General features: G+C 34.8%; 2 protein-coding genes across 4 annotated transcripts in view; one reads left to right on the top strand and one right to left on the bottom strand.

The window, feature by feature from the left end:
• The window catches only part of LOC139976156 (solute carrier family 7 member 14-like), a 44724-nt gene extending 28512 nt beyond the window's left edge, over positions 1-16212 (bottom strand). Inside the window, exon 1 of one of the 3 annotated variants that reach the window (XM_071984629.1) lies at positions 15837-16212. The gene's annotated coding sequence lies outside the window, so the exon portion shown is untranslated. Of the gene's footprint in view, positions 1-3134; positions 3629-8568; positions 9119-15836 lie in introns of those variants that run through there. The other 2 variants (XM_071984631.1, XM_071984628.1) reach the window with 2 other exon arrangements.
• On the top strand, positions 8288-18383 carry LOC139976159 (uncharacterized). Its single transcript, XM_071984636.1, has 6 exons — positions 8288-8511; positions 10281-10429; positions 11108-11215; positions 13205-13308; positions 13860-14066; positions 16383-18383. Exons 1-5 carry the CDS (start codon positions 8392-8394, stop codon positions 14030-14032), a joined length of 654 nt encoding a protein of 217 aa, XP_071840737.1. The 5' UTR covers positions 8288-8391; the 3' UTR covers positions 14033-14066; positions 16383-18383.
• The last annotated feature ends 804 nt before the right edge of the window (positions 18384-19187 follow it).

Consider the following 19187-nt stretch of genomic DNA (forward strand, 5'->3'; position numbering starts at 1 on the left):
ATTTTCGATTGTATGTTTGAGTATATAGAGAGTTGATAAAACTGTCGAAATTTAGTGACCCAAGTCGAATCGCGGCCTTAAACTCGATTCAATGGACAATATATTATAAACAATTCTTGTATAGGCACATGGATTAAAAACAACTGTTCGCCAGGTTGGCACTCGATGTGTTATATAAACATAAAACATAATCCGGAAGTAATGGTATGCTTATACTTATATAGTAGTCTATCAGTTTAGTACTATTATAATGTATAATCAAACAATAATAATTACTGACCTCGGAACAAAAGTACAAACTTACCTATGGCACGCAGGCTCAATCGCTGAAATGTTAATTGGGTGCCAAGACTCAAAAGTCATGTTAGCATTATATATACATAAAAACAAATCTTTGTATTTATATGGAACGCATACATACATATGTATACTATAAATACCAAGATTTAATTTACTCAGTTAAGGCTATAGTGTTATTAGTGATTGGCACTTGAACCAGTTTTAGCGTTCTGCATTCTTATACTGAGCAGTAATAACGCCCACGCACTTTACTTTAAGTGTCGTATTCATTCAGTTCTATGATATGTTCTGACAAGTAGGGCACAGTCGACAATGTAAGCATCGTACTGTTTGGTATGAAAAGAGTCCTGAAGGAAAAAAGATTGAAGTTGAAGCCTCGTGCACAGACAGAAATCTCGCAGAACATCTATAGTGTATACTGTATTGGATTACATTGGTTTAAATTGCCATTTCACTTGGTTGCCATTTCACTTACCATTTCTCGTATACAAATATTGTAGACATATTGGAAATGTGTACATTCTACGCGTAATAAGCAATTATAAAGATTATACACTCTGTAATCGCATAGTATTTGTTGCCATTTTACATACCATTTCTAATACACTTGCAAAATATTCGAACATTTTTCATCTTACCAACAAAGTGAATATATAGGCCTACATATGATGTTAACCAAGATCTTGTGTTTGTATAGAATTTAGACTCTCTAACTATTTTCATTTTTCGTTACACATTAGTTGGATTAAAACAAATCACCTATATATATGCATGGTGAAGGGGAAAAATATGAATTAGAAAAATCTTCCTTCTGGCATTTTTTTAAAATGATAGTAGCCTATGGTAATTTTGTTGAATTGTCAAAATTACGAAAATGAAAATATTTGTAATATAATTATTTTTTTTTGGTATTGTTATTACCCGTATCGTCTATTCTATATTAGTCCCAATGGCACTAATCACATACATTATGAATAGAAATGTTGGCATTCTTCTGTATACGTAATATTTCAGACAACGATAGAGTTACGAATGGTTCATTCCTTTTTCGAATTTTGTGCCAATGTGCATGTATGTTCAACTCGGTAGCTATACAATATTTGAGTGAGAGAGGGAACTCCGATTTGAAATGTACAATTCCTTGAAACAGTAAAATTGATATTAAAATGCAGCCTGTACTGCTAGTAGCTAACTTTTTATGATCTAGTGACATATGTTTGACCAACGGTCACCCTTTTAATCCAAGATTGGAAGTTTAGCAGAATTTTTCCTATTCTTTCTTTTTTGTTAAGCAAAATACTCTTGCCCACATTGGCGATACGAAGTCAACCCCCTTCACTTACGTTTCTGATATACTTATACATATCTCCCGCACACCCCATTGTAAAACAGTGCCTTCACTAATATACTTTGAGAATACCTCCAACACCGAGCATGTATCCATGGTAACATATTTTCGTGAATTAGGTTTACGCGGCGGATACACTTTAAGTATAGGCCTACTCAATATTTACATGCGTTGATTGAGTTGGACGATGTTACAATGGATTCCAATATGTTAAGTGTCAGACAGGGAATAAGGTACAGAGAGTAAGAGCGCATAAAAATACAATAATTTTGAATAAACACATAAATAAATAAATAAATAATAATAATAATAATAACGATAAACCTTGTCACACACAGAAAAGTTTAATCTACAATTGTTCCAACTTTTCATGGATTATTCATTCACTTCATCAGTGAGTATGTGGAAAAAAACACTTTTTAAAGGTCATTGCCGACAGATATGCTAGAAAAGTCAATTAATGGTCACCCGATGGTACTCAAACCAAGAATTCAATTTGCAACTTTGAAATGATTTCTGACTCACAGAGACGCTTATTATCTTACTGAAACCCCTTGTCACTGCCTGGAAATGATTAAAACGGTCAAACGTTCCATGATATTAGTTTTGAACACTTAGAGAAATCTTAAAACCCTGAAAATTTGTAGTCAATGTATCAATGACATTTATATGCTTCAAGTTTTATAAAGTGACCACTTGATAACACGATTGGGTTCAAAATGGCGTCAATATGAAGCCTAAATTTAAGAACTTTACACGTTACATATAATGTTTACATGTGACTAATGTTTCTCATATAATGTGTTCTAGAAATATTTACTATTTTATAGAAGACTTGTTATCTCGTAAATATAATTTTCATAGGAGAATCTATCTAGAAAACATCAGAAGGCTACATAAAGTACGAATTATATGAAGGCATTTCTGAACGGTTAACGCAAATTAACCAAACATATTGCTAATGTTATCAAATATTAAATACCGTAATGTTAATCCATGGTGCCATTTGAACCTCTTCGGAAGATTTTCGCGTAAAATGAATAATTTAAGGTCGTAATGTATTCAATCAAAGATTATAGACCACCCGGTAATTTCAATCAATTAATTCCCGAAGCGTAAGTTACCATATAACAGTGTGCGCAATTTTTCGTTCACTTGTTGGTTTACTTATACATAGCCTATAGGAATTCTCTAACAGTATCACCGACTATTACGGCGTATATCGCTATTACTCCAAGAACAAAAGAAGAAAATAGATGTTATACTTGAACATTTATTTGAAACGGCCGAATTCATATTATATGCACTGCTAATTAATTAACCTATAATATAACTTAATAAGAACAAACGCTTTTATCTCATCATTAATATCATTTTTACGATACACGTATGATCGATCATGCTTACACAAAGTTATAAGCTATGCAACAAAATTATAGAAAAAAAGAAAACGTCGGTAACAAAAAAAAAATATCAGATCTCTTACCACATAAAGAAGAATCAAAATTCCTGTTTAAAGATGTATTCCTGATTAATATTCCTACGATTATCCTTTCGATATCCTGCAAGTTAAAGAGCTTAAGTCAACACAAACACGACGGGGAAAGCCTATTATCTCACCCAAGAACGAAATCAATTCTGAACATAAAAACCTTCTCTTTCTCTTGTGAGTCTCTTATTTTTTTTTTACTCATTCCTTCCTGCGACGACGCCCGTGCAAGTAATTACGTAGGCCTGTGTATATACAGTTTTTATGATAATTTGTCGCTGGTTGCCTATAGATTTGCATGCATCGTCTATATGCCGTAGTAAACAGCGTCGTCGTATATACAGGCAGTCGGCGGCGTGCGCAGCCAAACCCCTTAGCAATCATTCCTTCGCTGTGTAGAACATAACCGAGTGAAATTTATTGGTTTATCTTCTACGTCAAGAACCCTCGCTTGTCTCATAATAGGCTATGTCTTGATTGGCGTTTTTTTCTCTCCCTTTGAAGGAGGTTTTCTTCGATTCACTTGACACATAATTCCAAGGCGAAAGTGTGAGTTATTTTGGATGGATATAGACTGAGAGAGTCGTAGGAAAGAAAAGAAAAAAAAAAGATAACAAGAGCAATAAAGCAAGCAACAAAGAAAGAAAGATAACAAGAAAGAAAGATAGCAATAAAGCAAGCAAGCAATAAAGGAAGAAAGATAACAAGAAAGAAAGATAGCAATAAAGCAAGCAAGCAATAAAGGAAGAAAGATAACAAGAAAGAAAGAAAGATAACAAGAAAGAAAAATAGCAATAAAGCAAGCAAGCAACAAAGAAAGAAAGATAACAAGAAAGAAAGATAGCAATAAAGCAAGCAAGCAATAAAGGAAGAAAGATAACAAGAAAGAAAGATAGCAATAAAGCAAGCAAGCAATAAAGGAAGAAAGATAACAAGAAAGAAAGAAAGATAACAAGAAAGAAAAATAGCAATAAAGCAAGCAAGCAACAAAGAAAGAAAGAAAGAAAGATTATAAGAAAGATAGCAATAAAGCAAGCAAGCAACAAAGAATGAAAGAAAGATAGCAAGAAAGAAAGATAGCAATAAAGCAAGCAAGCAATAAAGGAAGAAAGATAACAAGAAAGAAAGAAAGATAACAAGAAAGAAAAATAGCAATAAAGCAAGCAAGCAACAAAGAAAGAAAGAAAGAAAGATTATAAGAAAGATAGCAATAAAGCAAGCAAGCAACAAAGAATGAAAGAAAGATAGCAAGAAAGAAAGATAGCAATAAAGCAAGCAAGCAATAAAGGAAGAAAGATAACAAGAAAGAAAGAAAGATAACAAGAAAGAAAAATAGCAATAAAGCAAGCAAGCAACAAAGAATGAAAGAAAGAAAGATTATAAGAAAGATAGCAATAAAGCAAGCAAGCAACAAAGAATGAAAGAAAGATAGCAAGAAAGAAAGATAGCAATAAAGCAAGCAAGCAATAAAGGAAGAAAGATAACAAGAAAGAAAGAAAGATAACAAGAAAGAAAAATAGCAATAAAGCAAGCAAGCAACAAAGAAAGAAAGAAAGAAAGATTATAAGAAAGATAACAATAAAGCAAGCAAGCAACAAAGAATGAAAGAAAGATAGCAAGAAAGAAAGATAGCAATAAAGCAAGCAAGCAACAAAGAATGAAAGAAAGATAGCAAGAAAGAAAGATAGCAATAAAGCAAGCAAGCAACAAAGAAAGAAAGAAAGAAAGATTATAAGAAAGATAGCAATAAAGCAAGCAAGCAACAAAGAATGAAAGAAAGAAAGATTATAAGAAAGATAGCAATAAAGCAAGCAAGCAACAAAGAATGAAAGAAAGATAGCAAGAAAGAAAGATAGCAATAAAGCAAGCAAGCAACAAAGAATGAAAGAAAGATAGCAAGAAAGAAAGATAGCAATAAAGCAAGCAAGCAACAAAGAATGAAAGAAAGAAAGATTATAAGAAAGATAGCAATAAAGCAAGCAAGCAACAAAGAATGAAAGAAAGAAAGATTATAAGAAAGATAGCAATAAAGCAAGCAAGCAACAAAGAATGAAAGAAAGAAAGATTATAAGAAAGATAGCAATAAAGCAAGCAAGCAACAAAGAATGAAAGAAAGAAAGATTATAAGAAAGATAGCAATAAAGCAAGCAAGCAATAAAGGAAGAAAGATAACAAGAAAGAAAGAAAGATAACAAGAAAGAAAAATAGCAATAAAGCAAGCAAGCAATAAAGGAAGACAGATAACAAGAAAGAAAGATAGCAATAAAGCAAGATAGCAATAAAGCAAGCAAGAAAGAAAGATAGCAATAAAGCAAGCAAGAAAGCAAGAAGGCAAGAAAGCAAGAAATCAAGAAAGAAAGAAATAATTTTGGTGGGGTGGGAGGGATGGGGGTTTGGGCTGTAATAACCCAATCACTTCTTATACTCCCGGCTTCTTATGTTGCTGTAGGTATACTAAGATTTAATCAAACTGAAGTCCATTAATTTAACTGTGGTCACGTTCTATTTGCAAGGAAAAGAAAGACCCAGATTTTGATCTTTATGATTCCCTATTTGTATATATTGAATAGCTCATGGAAAGTAGCTGTCCCACCCCATCCCGCAATGACCTAATATACGGCCATGTTGTCCACACTACAGAACTGGTTCTTTATGTAAAATGGAATTAATTGACTTGTATATGCTCTCACTGTGTTTCTCTAGTGCCTAAGTTGTTAAATCCTAACAGAAACATATTTGCTATAGAAGTAGGTCTTCTATTCGCCATGCAAAGTTATACTATATACAGCACGGCCTTGCCTTTTATTCAATTTGTTTCATTAAGAAAAACTGAGTACAGTCCGTTAGCTTCAATTTATAGTTTTAATTTACATATATGACTAGTTTGTACGTCATCGCTGCAGTGATAAGAAGAATTTCGTACGTCTCTTTATCTGCAAATGACAGGGAAATACCAGTATATCGGAGCGATGCAGACCGGTTAACGACTTGTATTTCCCTGAATATGCTTAAAGAGTGTCCCGATGGCAGGCAATGTGTCACTTTTATGGAAGAGAAAAGTATCTCACGCCGTTGGTTTAACATCCCCTTTTCAATATCTTATCCTTCATAGGAGATATCGTCATAGGCGTAGGAGCCTACTTTGATTTGGGGGCTGTAACGACTTGCCCGAAAAATATAACCACAATTTTTCGCGCGCTCAGTGCGCGTTCAACATATCTTAATGTGCATATCATGTAGGCATTCATTACATCACATGCCAATAACATACAATCATTTGCCGTGTTATTACCCTTCCATATTGGTTAGAATTTTTGGGAAGTCGTTAGAATAATAATGATAATAAGTAATAGCAGTTTAACCATTGAAAAACAGTTGCAAATTATTTTTCTTTTAGTATAGGTGCCCGAAGAATTCTCAGCATTTTGCCCGAATTTTCACAAAAATGTAAGTTTGGTGGGGGGGGGGGGAGGGGCTGCAGCCCCCCGCCTCCTACGCATATGGATATCGTATTGTTATTTGAATTTATGGAAACAATTTTTACCAGATAAACCTGCAGATTTCCTGAATCGAGCTATAGGAAGCTGAGCACTGTAGATGGTACGTGATGCCAACATGCCAGATGTTCCTCAATGTCTTACTTTTCTATGATAATACTGGAAACATTATTTTAATATTTTATTTTAGTCGTCAATAATCAAATCATCAGGATTTCATCGATCATTATAAACTTGTTTGTAGGAATATTATTTTCCTTGAGGATAAATGATTGATAAACTATCAAAAAAAAAAGAAAGATAAGGAAACCAAAAAGAAATTTGCAGCTCCGGATTGGCATGGTGACTTTATAAACTCTGTTAGTGTTGCCAGATGCATTGATGAAACTTCACCACAATTTTAGAGTTTGCATCTCCACGATACAAAATGTTATTATGACGCAGTGGCAGTAAATTCTCTGTGATGTTTGAACGTACACTTCGTCGTTCCCCATCTGCCTCCCGAATAAAATAAAGAGGAACGCAACCTCTCTATGCTTCATACAGAAATCTATATAACTCATAGCCAATGTGTAGCAACTTCATGTACACCGAACAAAATAAACATTTGAAAACCCTTCAACATTGTTTCAAATGTGCCCAAATATAGCACCATTTTGCATATCAGTCACTAATATATGTATTGTTTACATCCCCCAAGATAAAATAAAGGGGACGGAGTGGGGGAGGGGGAGTATACTCATATATGAACTCATATATGAACTTCGAACGACAGTCAATACTTAGATTGAGGAAGCAAACCGTAAATCACCGACAAAATGGACTCTATGAGTCTGTGGAAATTGTAGGCCTACCAAAATTTCCAGTCTTTTAATGTCATTCCACGCAATGGTACCGATTAATAACCATTTTCTTCTTTAATTTGACAACAAAAGGTATTTTTGTCACCAAGTTGCACTTGGCAATAATGAAAACCCACCCTGCTCCGCCGCCCGGTTCTTCAATGATACACCGCCATTTGACCGAGTCCTGGTAGGTAAGATATACCGCCCTTCTCCGGTACTATACTAACCTGTATCCAAATGAAATTAAATCATGCACATTGCAGGCCCAACCTAAATAGACTATAAGAAGGTACTGAATTTTCAATTTAAAAATAAAGAACGTCTCGGTTTGTATTTGTTATGACAAGTTCGACAACTTGTTACAATCTCAGTGCACACTAACTTGCGACGGTGGGCTTACCCCTTCAGTAGTCTATCGAAACAGAGGGAGCACCTGCCTACGTCAAAACTTGACCGGGAAGGAACGTCTAAGTAAATAGAGAATGACACTTGGCTAATCGTTATCCGGTACATATATCAGTGTATAATTTAATAGACTGATATAATCCTTGGTCACATGTATATTAATTTTGAAGTTTATCCATGGAATGTTGCTATAAATCAAGTTCATTGTCACCATGATCAATAATCTGCAGCTAAGGAAACGAATGGATTCTCAGTCTGGGCTAGTACTTCTGAAGATTACTTGATTTGGCATCATCTTTGCGAGCTTTCGTAAAGACGTTCAAAAACGATTCTTTCTGATACTTATTAGGCCTATTGACGGAAGAAACAATGGCTTAAGCCGATTAGCACTTATCTGTGCACCATGCACCCTTCAGGTCAGCTTTTCAGTTGCTATGGAAGCTATTGATCTCACTGGTGGCTTTTCCATTTTGGTTTTGTCACAGCTGTATTCCAGAAAATAAAGACATGCCTTCTAAAACAAAAAAGAAAAGGAGCAAACGTTCTTCTCAGGATATTGGTGGTGCACCTAAAGACCCCATTCCACCAATTCCGTTAGGTTTACCCCAGCCAACTCATCGTGAAAGTGTAAGAACTGATTTACAGGTGGTAACGTTAGGCGTGTGTAGGCCTAGCCTTTCTTACCGTATGAAACTCTGAAGGTAGGCCTAGGCGCTAGTTCCAGTTCCACTACGCATCTCATCAATAAGATCTTACTATGCTATTGACTAGTCAGTAGGCTGATAAATAATGATACGGATAAAGTCTCTTGTTTGTCTTTTTGGATTGTTCCATATATTCATTAGGGTATTTTTCAGCAACAAAGTTGTGTGTTATTTCAATTTGAGAATAACACTTCGCATTACTTAGGCCCAGGATAGTCCTTACGTCTTAAATTAATTTTCATCAATGTTAGTAAGAGAGTTCTTCGAGATTAGTATGATAGCTCTGATTAAATTTGAAAGGACAAAACGTTGCTGAAAAATACCCCTACAATAAACACATGGAACAATCCAACCGGACACATAAGGGACTTGATCCCTCCTGTGCATGTTCAGTTGTAGAAAATAATAAGGGCTAAGTTAGACCTAAGTTAGAATCAGAACTTCTGCCTAAATGATTATTTTAGTAAAGGCAAGATGAAAACTTTCAGACAGAAGTATATAGGCTGATTATGTATTTCTTTGGGAAATCCACCGTGTAATGTTGAGATACAGCAGGCAGAAGCCAAACTTCTTCGTAGAATGTATGATCTGATTAAGATTCTTAACATAAAGGAGGAATTGATCTTATCAGACATTAAATTTGAAGAAATAATTATGGATCAGAACTGGAGAAGAATGGATTTTGATTCACTTATATAGCTACTTCCAATTGGGAAAAGAGTATTTCAAACAAAAGTTATACTAATCTGCTTCTTTAGTTAAGTGTGACCCAGTGGCGGAGCGTCCATACAGTCAAAGGGGGCGGATGCCCCCCCTGACAGACTCAAATGGACTGCTGGTGCCCTTAACAGCTTTTTACCACTTTTTACTTATTCGCAATTATTGACTTTTTTATTGCGCTCTCAAATACCTATTTGACATTTGTCACATTTTGTTGGTGTAATTTCCTGACAAAATGGCGATGACACCTATTATTCTTTTTTATCTGCAAATTAGCAAGGCCAGGAAATGGTCATTTCCGGCGATCTAGGGAGTATCTTTACTCAAATTTTTTTTGTTCCCTTTTGGTATCGCTCCGCTTAGATAGTGTTGAAAGCGCCCCGACAGACCATTCTCGCCCCCTGACCAATACCCCTAGCTCCGCCACTGGTGTAACCTAGTCTCACGTTTGGCATAAAATTATGACAGGGTTGCCTAATGTTAATCAGCCCATAAGAGGGACATCAAACCATACACCAGTCAAAATCTCAGCTCAAATGTTTAATGAGGCAAACATTCCTAGCATTAGACCAAACCAAAATTGATTGGCCATATTCAGCATTGAAATTAGTTCACATAATATCTTAGCTTACCTTTGTCAGTCCTAAGTACTGAAAGTGAATACAACACTAAGATATCCCCTCCCCCCACAAATAAAAAAAAAGTAAAGTGCATACGGACAGTTTTCTATCTTATTTGCTCTCAGCATGGTAATAAATGTAGCTTAATTGTAACATTTTCAATCAAGCGTCACTTAGATGCCAAGACAAGATGCAGTTTCCACTGTGGCTTAGCTTTATAAAAACATGACAGTCATGACACCCCATTGAGGGAAAATCTGCACTGTTACAGATTATGAGATGAACAGCCAATAAATCGTTGAAATGATATTTCTAATTTGTTTCTATAATTTCTTCTTCTCTCTTTTTATAGCTGAAAGCCGTATTAACAGGCGAGCAAGTAGATCTGAATACCAAAGAGTTCATGGGATGTCGGATAGCGACGAGAGTCTTTGATCATCTTACCACTCATGAGATACGCGACCTGAAGACTGTTTTTGATGCCTTTGCTGACAGAAGAGGGTGAGTGTTCATAAAATCAAGAAATTCAAATTGTTCTTCTCACCGAATTTATTATGTTTTGCTTTCTTGAAAGGAAAAAGGTGAATATTATAGAAGAAAAGATCATTGATTTGTTTCGATCAAAACAGGCCAAAGTATCTGAGTTTGTTATAATAATATTTGTGACTCCATATAACTGATTAATGGGTGCCAGTGCAGTGATATTATGTATCATCAGTGTGATTGAAATTAGTCTGTACATTGGTACTTGGAGAGAAGTTGAAGTTCACGACATCAATATTCTGTTTGGACATGTCACGATTTTCACCTCAGATTATCGGTATTTTCCTGCAAATTTTATCGTACCTTTGAAATGATTTCCGAGCATTGAGGAGGGTCAAACATGCAAGACCTTTAAATGTTGCACTGAGGATAAAATATAAATGTCCTTTCATTTTTTATTTAAAATAAAATATAGGAACTCACCTCACTTTTTGTAGGTGCAAGAACATATAACAGTATAGTTTATTTAACATAATATCAAGGTTTCCGGTTTGTACTGTCTTCATTATTTCTCCTACAGCATTTTCTTGTGTGATTCTTTAAGCTTAGTGAGCCCCAGGAATACTGCTTTAACCTCCACAAAGAAAGACAAATAAACCTGAAACTTTTATACTTATGTCTTTTGGTTTTGTACAGGCAAATTAAAGCAGACAGTGTGAGACGGGCTATGAGAGCTCTTGGATTTAAAGTTAACAAACAGGAAGCTAAGGAAATGGTTGCTGATATGGATCTTGATAAGAATGGGTATGTACTTTAAGTTGCTGAGAATTGTACAGGTAAGCAAGAAATAAAATCGCTAGCAATTCTGGAAATTAAAGCCTTTTTAAACATGAATATGTGTTCAATTTAGCAAGAGGGGTGGGGGAGGGAGGGTATAAATTGATATCGGGAGCCTCAGTGAATTTGTATCTAATCCCAGTGCTGCAACACTCATGACATAAATGGAAATTTTTTTATATATGGGAACTAAGCGGTCAGAAAAATGAACATGTGCATAATATGTCCGTGTTTTATTGCCAAGTAGGCAAAATTGCCAAGTGCCAAAATTTGCAAAATTTTATGTTTTTACATTTTGGTCATTCACTGAATTACAATTCAGTTGGTTTACCATTTGGTCGGATGAAAACATTGTAGCTCTAACATGATAGGGGTTGGCAGGCTGCATAAATAAAGTTGATAAGCCTAGCTTTCCAGGGGTCATAGATTACAGCTGGCCACACATTGCCCAATATTAGGATTGACAATTCCCAGTAAACACTGTGACATGCTTTTCAGCTGTGATGTCACTCACTTTTGCTGAGTGTCAAATTGAGTATTTTAATTTAAAGAGCAAAAAGTCTATGGTTTCATAAATTTTACAGTTTCAGGTAATGTTTGCTCTGATCTTGAGCTTGAAAAAGTTGATCTGTTGATGTCCTGAAACAGTCAGGGAATATTTAATCGTCTTACGCACTGCGATTCCTGCTAATGTATTTTTTGTGAATCTTCAAACAGCCTATTTTGATATTGATCAATTTTTATGATTTTTTATAAATTTATGGGAGTTTAATTATAATTGTTTTAAGATGTGCATGCAGTTGTTAGTTTTCTAGAAGTAATCGCCTTAATCAGAGGGAAAAAAAAACAAAACAACAACAGCAACAAATTGCTGCTTGCTTATAGTATTTTGGATTGTTTAATAGAAGTGCAAATAAAAGTGTTTGTTTATGGGTGTACAAGGTTTTTACAGACCTGCATATTCTAACAATATCTTGTCAGTTGATGGAAATATTACATGTTTATCAATATCTATGAAAGTGAAATTGCTTGAAAAGAAAACACCAACAGAATGAGCTGCTGCAACCTCAGCAGTTCTCTAAACATATTAAGAAGGTTTTCAAGATTAGTTTCAAGAGCCTATTGTTCGTGGAAAATAGTTTTCCTTTTCACAATTAAAATATTGCGCTGTGGAATTTATATGTCGAGCGTGAGGCTAAATGAAGATGTGAAACTACATGAGAAGGGAAATCTAACAGGAGAGCTACTTCCAAACAAAACAGTTAAATCAGGAAATAAAACCACAAATATCAGCAGTTTCATACATCTGACTTTGGGCTTTATAAGCGGATGTGGAGTGCTGTGGTGGGGTGCTCTTCTAATTGTTTGAATGATGCCTAGATCTATGTAAATTAAGTTGATTGTCTATTAAATAAGAACCAATCAAATATCTCAGAATTGTAGTCTGCATAATGCATAGTACTAGTACAAAAGCAAAAAAAAAATTAAAAATAAATTAGCTTGTTAAAGAAGGCAGTTCTAACATATAAAGTACTGTTTTTATGAAAAGCATTTAATGTTGAAAATTAAGTTGATGGTCTATTAAATAAGAACCAGTCAAATATCTCAGAATTGTAGTGTGCATAATGCATAGTAATGGTACAAAAGCAAAAAGAAAAGGCTATTAAAAGGTTACTTTTAATCTGGTTATTTCACTTGTGTCTTAAGACAAGTGCCACAGAAATTAAGAAAAATTTTTCTTAATTTCTGTGGCACTTGATCGAATTCTGCAGAATTCATACAGGTACATACAGACAGTAATAAAACTGTCTAGAAATTGACATTTCTCATTGCTTTGTGTCACACATGTTACACAAAATTGTCTTCCTTTTTCCTTTATTGTATGACACATTCCAGTGAATTTCAAGATGGCAATTTCCATTTCCTTAAATGATGACTAACTTTTCCTCCCCCTAGAACAATCGACTTCAACGAGTTCTTACAGTTCATTATTGACAGGCAGGGTACAGCCCGAGATGTACAGGCTGAGATATGCCAGGGCTTTAAAATGATGGACTATGGTAAGTTTAGATTCTGAAACTCTTTCCAAAAAGATGGTGATTTGATTTATCTTGTTCTACCCCAAAGCAGAGATACATGTTGTTGTTTATTCCAAGGGCATGGAGTCAAACAACTCAAAGTTTTGTGCTAGTTTGGATGGTTTAGAGTTCAAAATGACATTCAGTGCTTATTTGTGGGCAAAATTCATGCATCGGTGAAAGGGACTGAGGGTGGGAGGGGGGGGGGATGGTATCATAGAAGTGTTAGCTCCTTACACAGGAGTGTTAGCTCAGTGGTAAACGCTGGTGCCTTTCAATCATAAGGTCCCCGGTTTGAGTCACTACAAGATTAATGTATGTCGTCCAGTTACAGAGTCATTGACAATTGACAATTCATAATCATGGATGTTAAAAATGAATCTAAGAGACTGATGTCGGTCAGCTTACCGCTTTGATGAGCCAATGAGGCTTCTTCGCGAGTCCCTGCTTGCAGGAGGATCTAAAATACATACATTTCTGACCAGAAGTACCATTTTGGGTGTAATTACCTGAGACTTGTATCTTATTTACAGATGGCACTGGGAAATTATCCATGGAGAACTTGAAGAGGGCTTGTAAAGAGGCCGGCGTCCAGTTCACCGAGACCGAGATCCGAGAAATGTTGGAAGAGGCGGACAAAAACGGGGATGATGCCGTGGATTTAGAGGAATTTACTGCAGTCATGCTGAAGACTAACTTATTTTGAGTTGTTTGCAGAGCACGTAGTTACTCCCGATCACGTAAGTAGAAAATATATTTTGTGAAGACGATAAAAAGATGAAATGAGAACGACATAGGTGGGATAAAATGCTTATGATTATCATTATATAGTATGTTCCTACTTATTGGAAACTATAACCAGCCAGGTGATATGGGCATTTTAAATAGTAGGTTTTATGCCCAATATTATTAAGAAAAAATTAAAACTAGAGAAATGAGAAATTGTGTTTTCTTGAGATTCTGGATCCTTGGAACCATATGATGCACTGAAATCTCTTTTGTTTTGGTAGAAACACATGAAGAATCTTGATATGGGTATTACATAGGCAAAATTATAAAAAATATGTGAACCTTGTTTCATGACTGTATAATTTGAATCATGACTTTCAAGCAGAATTTTAGTGTTGATGTATCATAGTTGAAGAAACGCTTGCTTGTAAGTTATTGTTTTTGTAGCTACAGTTTAATATTTGTCAAATTATTCATCTTTAAAATATGCTGAAATCTTATGAATGCTCCTTTAAGGCTACATTGATGATGAGGGTTAGCGCCCTCAGTGAGGGCCTAAATGTTAATCCATGGTTGTATCATTAGTTGTGTTCAAAGGAGGATTTTAATGTTGATATATCAAAGGCCAACAACATTTGATTGATAATAATGTTTCTGTAGCATTAATGTAATAATTTCGATATTCTGTATACATACATATTCGTTGCTGATGATGTAGTTGCTCTCTCAGTGAAGGCCAAAACTATTAATGCCAATCTTTTTTTTTTTTTTGTGCATAAACTGGCCAGGCCTAGAATTTCACAGTCTTAGCCACTTGATAAAAAGTGTCAGTGCATAAAAGATCTACTGGCTAAAATCAAATATTTCCCTTGAACTAGCAAAAGCAACATTAATTTTGCACTGGCAGAAAAATGCAAGGGCCTCGATATTTTATACTTTACCAACAAACAGCAAAATCCACCGTCATTTAGCAAGTTTTAAAGCCAGCCGGCTTATTAAGAACTTTTATAGGCATTTTAAAGTCTAGCATTTTCTCAAACTGGTTTCAAAAAGTGGAAAGCAAAGTATAACTTCAATGTTGAACATGAAAAGACTGAGTTAATATGAATTGGTAAACTGAGATGTATGTAAAGGGTTCTTTCACAATAAATATAGGACAGAAAATGAGATTTAAACAAAATAGAGGTTTCTCACAGTTAGCATTTAACCAAAAAAACCAGGTTAGATCTAAGTTTGAAAGCTACTCGCTGTATTCACCCTCGGCAAAACGTGTTTTACAAACTATTGAAGACCTCTGTGCCCTTCGACATTACAACAGTATGAGAGACTTGATTAGAACAAAGCAGGTCCAGTCGCCAAATGTGCTGTAATCTGTTACAATCGTGATGCGATATCATATTATTGTACAGCATACAGCCAGCCAATTAATTATTTGCAATAGTTATAACACAATAGAGCAATGTTGCAAAAATGATGATAAATTCAGGGAGCAGTTTATGGCTTACGCATACTTACATATATTTAGCACCATGAATTCTCTTCTTCTTTGTTTTGATTGCATGCTATATATGTTTGCAATTGTGTACCAATTTCACATGTTTGTTCAGAGCATCTGTCTATCTAACAGATATAGCTATTTCTTCTCAAAGGTCGAACATGATTTATTCATAATGCAAAAATCAAACTAGCTTTACAGTTTGAAGTATCTTACAAATTGCAGCAAAATGGACATGCTAGTAAAGTAGCCTAATTAACTAAAACATTTAAGATGACATTCTTACCTGTACTTGTGGTAACAACTGGCTACCCTTCCTGTAAAATCAAGACTTTTCAGTAACACCACGGATAGTAAAACAACAATATGTGTGTCTTTTAGAGTTCTTAAATGTTGACATCAGGGAAATTTGATAATGGTACATAAGGCAGCAAAACACATAAACATGATATGTGTCTCTGGTTTTGTATGTAACAAAGCTTTCCCATATGTGCTGGTATGCAGTATAGAATATAAACCCCATTTTATGTTGTTCTTCTGTTCTTTATGAGTAGTAAACAAAAGTATCGGATATACTAAACACTGACATGAGACTCTGATACAGTAAATCATGCAATATGGACATTAGAGATAGTGTCGTCCTTCACTTCTGACCTCACTATTCAAGAATACTCTTGTTTGGCATGTAGTCCCTTTGCTATTAAAATATGATAGAAAGGCAAAAATTATGGTCAAATATGCCCAATATTCTACTTTACTTATGACAAGTCGATAGGACCCAAGGGCAGCTGAGTTTAATACCTGCAGTTTCACTGTTATTTATTGCTTTCAGGACTCACCCTTGAGGTCTATTGAAAAGCCAGCAGGACCCATTCCTGCTTCTAACCACCTCCAAGACCCACTCCATCCTTGGTATTCACTGGCTGCAGATCTCCATCCTTGAGGCCTACTGACTCAGCAGGGCCCATCCTCGGTGCTACTGGACTCCACTGCTGTGACCCACTCTGCAGGACCCATCCTTGGCGCCCACTACATTCTGGACCCCATGTTTGAGGTCCAACTGACTCGATCAGCAGGCCCCATTTTTGGTGCACAATGCTACGTGTCCCCACTGTTGTGACCCTCTCTGCAGGACCCATCCTTTGGGCCCATTGACAGCAGGCTATACTGTTGGTGTCCACTGACTGCAGGACCCACCCTTAGAGTGGCAACATGACCACTGATTGCTGGACCTAACCTAGAGTGCTAACTGCCTTTAGGTCATATTATCCCTGATCAGAGATAAATTTACCTGGTATCTAATAGCAAAATGCCACGCAAAATGGGAAAGTTGCTAAAAATATTTTGTACACAAGAACCATGTTATTTTTAAGAGACAAAATACAGAGCCACCCAAACAGCTGTAGGCATTAAAATTTGGGCACTAAATTATTCCTCTTTGGTGCCCACTGGTTGTCTACGCTCTGTTCGTAAATATGTTAATATGTAATGGCACCGAGTTTAGCACCCAACTGAAATATATGTCATCTTAGTCAAAAAGGTGATGCAATTGTGTTAAATTTTGTGCAAAAGATACTGTTTGCAATATATTTTATAGACCAAGAAAAATATTTATGAAATAAGCAATCGGTTTTGGTAAATTTCAAGATTTGCAGCTGCGAAATGAAGTTCCATCGATTTTTTCACCTCCAAAGTAGTTGTATAACACTTAATGTGAAATTTTGATTGTAAATATTTTTTCCCACCTATTTCACAATAGCCTATTTGTGATAATTTGTTTCTCATGTAAATGTAAGCATCCATTGAACTTGTCACAAACAAAGGACTGTAACAACACGAACAAAGTCCAATGTCTTCCTTCGCCACAAAATATCCGTTTTCTGTTTCTATATCAATTCAGAAAACGTGTACCAAAATCTTGCTTTGTATAACAGTGCAAAATTATCAACGAGTCTGACATGCATTATTTATTATGGTTTTCTAACCTAGTTTGCATATTTATTTTTCATTTCATTTTCTCTTTTGCCATATTTTGCTCAGCATTTCTGAATTTTTGGGCAAAAAATGTAATTACATAGGACATTATCATATGCAAACGAATGAAAGTATTTAAACCTTTCTGCTGAAGAAGGTTGGGATATTTCTTTGATACCATATGAACTACTAACATCCAGTCACAATCAAGTTCATTTTGTAAAAATATTACTCTTAAATTATCTTTTGAACTTTCCGTATTGAAATATTGCATATATATCTTCTATATATATCTATTCTAAGCGTAAACAATGTATGGGTTATGAAGTTTGGTAGCCATTACAATCTGTTGTGATTTGTTTTGTAAAGTACTTATATATTATCTTTTGAACTTTTCATATTGAAATATTGCATATATCTATTCTATACATAACAATGTATGGGTTATGAAGTTTGGTAGCCATTACAATCTGTTGTGATTTGTTTTGTAAAGTACTTATATATTATCTTTTGAACTTTTCATATTAAAATATTGCATATATCTAATTCTATACATAACAATGTATGGGTTATGAAGTTTGGTAGCCATTGCAATCTGTTGTGATTTGTTTTGTAAAGTACTTATATATTATCTTTTGAACTTTTCATATTGAAATATTGCATATATATCTATTCTATGCGTAACAATGTATGGGTTATGAAGTTTGGTAGCCATTACAATCTGTTGTGATTTGTTTTGTAAAGTACTTATATATTATCTTTTGAACTTTTCATATTAAAATATTGCATATATCTAATTCTATACATAACAATGTATGGGTTATGAAGTTTGGTAGCCATTACAATCTGTTGTGATTTGTTTTGTAAAGTACTTATATATTATCTTTTGAACTTTTCATATTAAAATATTGCATATATCTAATTCTATACATAACAATGTATGGGTTATGAAGTTTGGTAGCCATTGCAAATCTGTTGTGACATGGAAAAAGAAAACAAAACAATTGTGAACCCCAAAAAATTTGAAACACTTTCACATATTTATCTTACTTCAGTTACTGTTTATTTTGTTTATCATAACAAACATTAAATCAAGGTTACAATACAAAACAAGTAGGTCGCTGCAAATGTTTTTACAACAAATAATAATTTTCAAACCTTAGTGGCACTTTTAGTGACTTCCAGACATAGAAATGTACATACAGACAAAACAACACCCCCCCTCCCCTAAAAGGTACAAGAAAAAATAAAAGTATGATACATGTATGACTGTACAGCAAAATTTTTATCAAAACAACAAGATAAAAAAGAAAAGTTCTGCAGAAAATAGTCAAGACGAGCTGCAGATTTTAATTGGACATGGGAAAGCAAATGCCTTTAGGCACAGCCATATAATTTGAATCGGTGGTTGGGGTAAAGGAGAGCATTGGACATGGGGTAAAGGGAGATGGGCTATGGGTGAGAGATGGCACGTGCTCAGAGGCCGTTTCTTAGTTTTGTCAATTAAATGAAAAAATTGTAAAGAAACTCCATACGAATAACTATGCCCTAACCCTTTTATGATGATATGTTACATTTGGCATAATGCTACTTTAGAAAATGGTTACCACTGATTAGGATATGTTTGACAGACACTTCTTGCAAGTAATTTTGTCAACTTAAA

The sequence above is a fragment of the Apostichopus japonicus genome, chromosome 11, assembly GCF_037975245.1.
Source record: "Apostichopus japonicus isolate 1M-3 chromosome 11, ASM3797524v1, whole genome shotgun sequence".
Taxonomy (NCBI): domain Eukaryota; kingdom Metazoa; phylum Echinodermata; class Holothuroidea; order Aspidochirotida; family Stichopodidae; genus Apostichopus; species Apostichopus japonicus.

Coding starts and splice junctions, on each gene's coding strand:
- LOC139976159 (XM_071984636.1), top strand. CDS start 8,392: ATGCCTTCTAAAACAAAAAAGAAAAGGAGCAAACGTTCTTCTCAGGAT. Junction 10,430..11,107: donor GCCTTTGCTGACAGAAGAGG/GTGAGTGTTCAT, acceptor GGTTTTGTACAG/GCAAATTAAAGCAGACAGTG. Junction 11,216..13,204: donor ATGGATCTTGATAAGAATGG/GTATGTACTTTA, acceptor TCCTCCCCCTAG/AACAATCGACTTCAACGAGT.